Source organism: Callorhinchus milii, unplaced genomic scaffold, assembly GCF_018977255.1.
Source record: "Callorhinchus milii isolate IMCB2004 unplaced genomic scaffold, IMCB_Cmil_1.0 Scaffold6, whole genome shotgun sequence".
NCBI classification, from domain to species: Eukaryota; Metazoa; Chordata; class Chondrichthyes; order Chimaeriformes; family Callorhinchidae; genus Callorhinchus; species Callorhinchus milii.
In genome coordinates, this window is record NW_024704747.1 from 7,409,866 (window position 1) to 7,416,129 (window position 6,264).

Sequence of the window (6,264 nt, forward strand, 5' to 3'; positions counted from 1 at the left end):
ATTGGAATTGAATCGATCCTATGTGATAGTGTCGATACTTGAACTAGGCAGGTCTGTCATACTCCAGCATTGTTGACCCATCCAGTCTGGGAGTTGGAGGAGCATAGATGGGATCTTCCCATTTATCATCCATTAACCATATAAGCCAAACTATTAATGGGGAGGTTAAGATAAATGTTTTCATGCACAGAGTAGTTAAGAGATGGAGTGCCCTGCCAGGAGCAGTAGATGAAGCAGATAGTACACCTGCACAGGAAATGATACCACACTACAATGTCTCCCACTAAAATAACCTGATATACATTAGATAATTTTTAAAAATGCAGGCAGGTATTTTTAACATGAGCTAAAAATAATTTCTCTGAAGCAGGCAAATAAATGACTTCAGTCAAATGTGATTAATAAAAAGGTCAATGAGCTCTGTTTAAAAGTCCATTACATACACAAATGTAATTTTGTATTGTATTTACGCTGCATTTATTTGTGATTGCTATTATATTAAAACCATAACAGAACCAAAAATGAGGGTAGTTTGGCCAGAGGTAGACAGAATTTCTAGAATTGTTCTCAGACCATTTATCATGAAGGTGCTATATAAATACGTTGTTAATGGTTTCATCCTTGGGGTGCACTGGTTTAGCTGGTCTCAGTTTGGATGCCAGTGGATTATTAAGAGATTATTAAGGAATCAATGTCTGTCTGCCCGTCTGGCTGTCCTAAGATTCCTCCCACATAACCCACCACTTTTCAGATGAACACACTCTGATCTCTGCCATTCTTGTCACTGAGCCCAAGAACCCGCTAGCTACTGGGAAATATGTATGATTGGCTTAGTTAAAGTTTTCCAGCTATTTGTTTTGCAATTGCCCAGCTATTTCAATTGGTGAAAAGAATACTTAAGTCGACCTGAAATCCAGTGAAACAAAACCCTTGATGCAGCTTTAAGTTGAAGGTAAGTAATGTTCCAAGATTTAACAGCTCCACCTTCTTACCTTATACAGAAGCCACATGGTCTGCCTATTTGGAGTAATCATTCAGAAAATGGCCAGCTGAACTACCTAGGGATGAAATGTAATGTACACTGGCCACTGAAGCTTTTCTTTTTTAAACACTGAAGCTTATAACGCACCATGAAAAATAGTGGTGCGGTCTGACCTGTGATGCAAAATTCCAGCTCCTTCCCACCCTGGGCCTGCAATGAAGTCTACAGGGAGTAGGCAATCCTGTCAGCCTGAGACCATTGCGTCTGACATTGAGGAACTTGAGAGTGGGAGTGAAAGCTCAGAAAAGTCAAACAGTGAGAGCAGCCAGACTGATGGCAAAGGGAAAAGGAAACGGAAGAACCATTCGACTGGTGTAAGCAAGCAACGACAAGCAGCAAACGCAAGAGAGAGGGACAGGACCCACAGTGTAAACACAGCATTCACCGCTCTCAGAACGCTCATTCCCACTGAACCAGCAGACCGCAAACTGTCGAAGATAGAGACTCTGCGCTTGGCCTCTAGTTATATCTCCCATCTGGCTAATGTCCTTCTGTTGGGAGAGGATTGCCTAGACGGGCAGCCCTGCCTAAAATATCGAGCCTTCACGCAGGACAGCAACAGCGACGTAAATAGTGCAGCTCCCAGACCTATATGCACTTTCTGCCTAAGTAATCAAAGGAAAATGGTAAGATTTTGCTGCAACGGTTTTTAAAGCAACATTTTGTACTCATTTCGCAACTTAACTTAATTAAATTTCTGTTTACCTAGCAATAAATAGGAACTGGGTTGTTAGTCGACTGGCAGCGGATCGCTTTCTGGGGTTAATAATCCCTGCATATTATAAAATATAATAATAATTTGGTCACTCAATATCTGACTGTTTGTGGGACATTGCTGTGCGCAATTGGCTGCCGTGTTCCGCCCACAAAATACCCAGTCAATCCACTTTTCGATATATTCTGTGAAGTGCTTTGAGACGTCTGAACGACGTGATAAGGCGCTACATGCAGGATTATAATGATTATTATAACTTTTAAAAACTTTTAAAAACAAAGGGGAAGATTTTAATGCCTGTTTCATGTTTCATGTTTCATGTTTCAGCGATATCAAACATTTGAAAATAGAATTGGAAAAATGAAGGCAATTTTTGTTGCACTATATCATTAAAACTATTTAATAATGTGCTCTTGAGATTATCATGGCACTCTCGATTTATGGTTAATACATAGGTCCCCTGAATACAATTATTTTCCAAAAGTTATAGATTGATGATTTAATAATCTTATTTCTGAGTGTTGGTAGAAGTAATAGAAGCAGTTACAGTTGACCATGTTATTGTAACTCACTTTTCATTGTTGTTTCATACCTGTATATTTTCAGCTGAGAGAAGGGGAAAAACACCTCTCTTTCTGACGGTTATGAGGAAATCCCATTGGATGAGATGCATGCACAACCTCTACTGCACTGATTGTGAATATCGACAAAGAGTTCACTGCACTGATATGTTTACATACTATTTATTTCAAAAGAGAACCTTAATGTTCTGTTTGTCCGTAAAAGGAATGCCTATTTGCACTTTCTGTTTACAATGTGAGCTTTCAAATCAGGAATCTTTTGTGAATGAAATTTAACACTGTGGGCACAGCTGCACCTGGCACTGCAGTTATTTTAGTAACAGAAATGTTAAAACCTCAGCATCTTGATCCTAAAAGAAAGTTGTGTCGCTCAGACCCGTGTCACATGATGTAACCTGAGCAGACGCATAATGTGTCTCCTGTCAGTGTGAGTCTTCACAACACATCATCACCAGCTTCCTGGAGCCATTGCCAGGCCATGTCCTCCAGTTCTAAAATAACAGGGGTAAAATCTGCCCAAAATGTACATCTTGCTTACCTCAATCACTTCTGAAAATAATTCTGAATGTATTTTTAAGGAAGATTGTTTGCTGTAAATTCTTGCGTTTCAGAAACCACGAGGTTAAACTTGTGAGGTTATCAACTTTAATTATCAATAAATTGATCACATCGAACACTGATAAACTCGCAAATTTACCCCCCGTATGTTACATGTATAACTGAAATGTAATTCCTGCAGCCTTTTTTACGTTATAAAACTATACTTGAAATACTGTGCACTGTGTTTGACAATGTTAATTTGAGATGCTTCAGGAAATTACTGCTGCAGCCATTGCCCGTGTCATTTCACTGTAGCAAAATAACATGCAGGCCCCAATTTTATTCAACGCCAATGCTAAAGTGGGCGCAAAGCTTGTACTCATCTCTGCCCAGCAGGACACAAATTATTCTGCTGTTCAATCTGGCTGCAATGTAGAGTGGTGCAAAACCAAACTGCTTGTAAATTATCAGCCTCATCCGCCACTTTGGTGGCAATGATGAAGCAAGAGGCACCGTGTATGCCAGGGGAAAGCAACGGCTGATGCTCTGGAATTTGAACTAAAATCTGTCGTGCTTTTCTTTAAAGAAAAATAACCTGCAGCTTTGGGTCAGGCAGGAGTGTCTTTCTGATGAGAAGTGGTGCGTGGCTTCGGGCTCCAGTTATCCCACTGTCAAGTTGGTTGAAGGCATATTGTTAAAATCAACCTTTTTGTAGCACTTTCTTACAGTAAAGTGAATTGCTGAAGTAAGTGCCACAAAATTCAGCTTCTCCTACATTTAGCGATATTAATTATTTGTGCCATTCCATGATTGAAAGCAAGCTAGATGTGGTGGTACAACTGCTTCTACCCCCTTTACTATTTGCAAAGGACACGAATGAACATCTACTTGCAGATGGAATTGAAAGGGCTTCATTCCAACTTGGTGCAAAAGAAAAGTCTGGATAAAGTGTGTCCATGTTACGCACAGATTATGCAAGTTTTACTTTGCACAAACTATGTATAGATTAAACAAGGACACTGAGTTTATTTTTCAGATGATTTTATATTGAGTAATTCTAGATCCCTCAGGTAAATGTATTCTGGTGAAATTTATAAACGGGTCTGTGTGTGTAAAAATAAATGCTCTGCATTCAGTCTTCCTCTAAAGATTAGGTTATTTTCTTATATTAAAGTGTACTTATTTAATGATTATGCAAATAAACTACTTTTATTCAGACAGACTGACTCACACTTATTACAGTATCTTCATTTTTTGTGCTATTGTATAGTAAAGTGCCAGCAAAGCAGTGATTAGAAATAAATGGATAGGAAGGTTATTTTAAGAGCAGTGATGATTGTAATTAATATTTATTTTGGTTTTTTTTATCTGTGCATTGCCATCAATTTCACGCTTTAGACAAAACCTCTTTTAATATGCATTACAAGTTGGTCTTGAATTGAAACAAATGTAATTTAGTTGAATGACAGGACATTTATTCCCAGATCCATTTTGCAATGTGTTATTTAGCTGCAATTAGTGCTTTTTACTTGTGGATCTGCAGCATTGGATGACAAACGTGCTTGATTATTTAATGCTTGCTAATGACAGGGAGCCACATGATCAAGTGTATTTTAAACATGCTGATTGACAGTGACAACGGTTCTCACCAAGTTTCTAGATTAAAATGCTCTCAATGCACTTCATAATCTGCACCCCACCACACGGTATATATCACAGAGTATTTCATAAATCACCATCAATCTCGCCTTGTTATGGGAAATTAATATTGGCCGATGTCAGATTTTTGATTAGTAGCTATAGATCTCGCCAATATCCCAATATTTTACATAAAAAACAACTGAGTATATTCACTGATATGGAGAAGCAAATTGGACTAAAAATCCTTTTTATAAAAAATCTTTGTTTTGTAAAATGACACTTTTGGTAAATGCTAATGGGAAAGGTGGTTAGCACATGATCAATTGCAAATAATGTATCAGTTGCACACTGATAAACATTTTACCATTTATGTAGGGAATCATTGAATCTCTAAAATACCATTTTGATTTTAATATTATAATAATCCTAATATCAGTGCTTTACAGGATTCACAGCAAAGTTGAATGACAGTCTATTTGCAGACGGACTCATCAGCGAATCTGCATACTGCAAAGAAGTGAACAGCCATGAAACTAATGATGAGCTATCTGGGGGATTATTATCCAGGACACTAGGACAAATTAGTTTTTTCTTTGTGAATAGTGCCATGGGATCTTTAACATTCACCTGAACGGGCAGATCGGACCTTGATTTAACATCTCATCTGAAGGACGGCACCTCCAAAAATACAGCACACCCCCAGCACTGCATTGGAGCGTTAGCATAGACTATATGAGTTCCATTTGAACTCACAACCTTCTGACCCAGAGGGAAGAGTGCTACCAACTGAGCCACGCTGACACACCTGGTCTCAGCACTTGTTTGGAGACAATGGAAATAAAGGTTGTCTAAAACTAAAATCAAGACACAGTGGGTGTTGCCCATTGTTGCAGTGTTGAAAGGGAATCTACTATATCCTGAGGCCATGGATTCAACATTTCTTAAAACAGTCTCCTTGGTATTACATGCTATGCTGTTGCCCCAAAAAAGCCTCAATAAAATTACATTCCAAACAAAATTACATTACATTTGAGACGTCTCAAAGACGTGATAAAGCACTATATCAAATGCAAGATTATTATTATCGAGCATTGAAATAATGATGCAATTATAATATTAACAATGTGCTTCTTCGTGTATCTATGTACTATGTACTAGAATCTGTGATTGTTCCAAAACAATTCACCTCTCCAAAGTAAACACAGAAAAATGTCATGAAGGAAACAAACTCTTATTGATTTGATTTATCTAAAGAAACTTATGATTCCTTAATTTCTCAATGAGTTTCTATATACATTCAAAGAATCCTAATAATCAACTTCATTCAATGTCCAACTTCATTCAATGATTAACATAGAAGCTGACTCCATCTGCTATGGTAGTCACATTTGTTCAGTCATATGGAGATCTCACCCCAAAATATATAGTCAATTCATTTTACAGTATATTTGTGAAGAGCCTTGAGACATCTTGAATACGTGAAAAGGCGCTATATCAAATACAAAAATTATCATTATTATTATTACTATTATCTCAAAATACATTTCCATCCTACTACTTTTGTAAATCTATCAAGTTACCGGCCCATCTCCAACCTCCCCTTTCTCTCCAAGGTCTTGGAAAGAGTTGTCGCCTCCCAACTGCGCTCTTTCCTTTCCACCCATTCTCTTTTCGAACCCCTTCAGTCAGGTTTCCGTGCTGCCCATAGCACAGAAACTGCCCTGGTCAAGGTCACCAATGATATC

The 6,264-nt window shown here is 38.0% G+C and overlaps 1 protein-coding gene across 1 annotated transcript; it reads left to right on the forward strand.

Moving 5' to 3' along the window:
• Window positions 1–1,055: 1,055 nt before the first annotated feature.
• Window positions 1,056–4,098, forward strand: si:ch211-246m6.4 (transcription factor 15). Its single transcript, XM_007896216.2, has 2 exons — window positions 1,056–1,668; window positions 2,364–4,098. Exons 1-2 carry the CDS (start codon window positions 1,198–1,200, stop codon window positions 2,394–2,396), a joined length of 504 nt encoding a protein of 167 aa, XP_007894407.1. The 5' UTR covers window positions 1,056–1,197; the 3' UTR covers window positions 2,397–4,098.
• The last annotated feature ends 2,166 nt before the right edge of the window (window positions 4,099–6,264 follow it).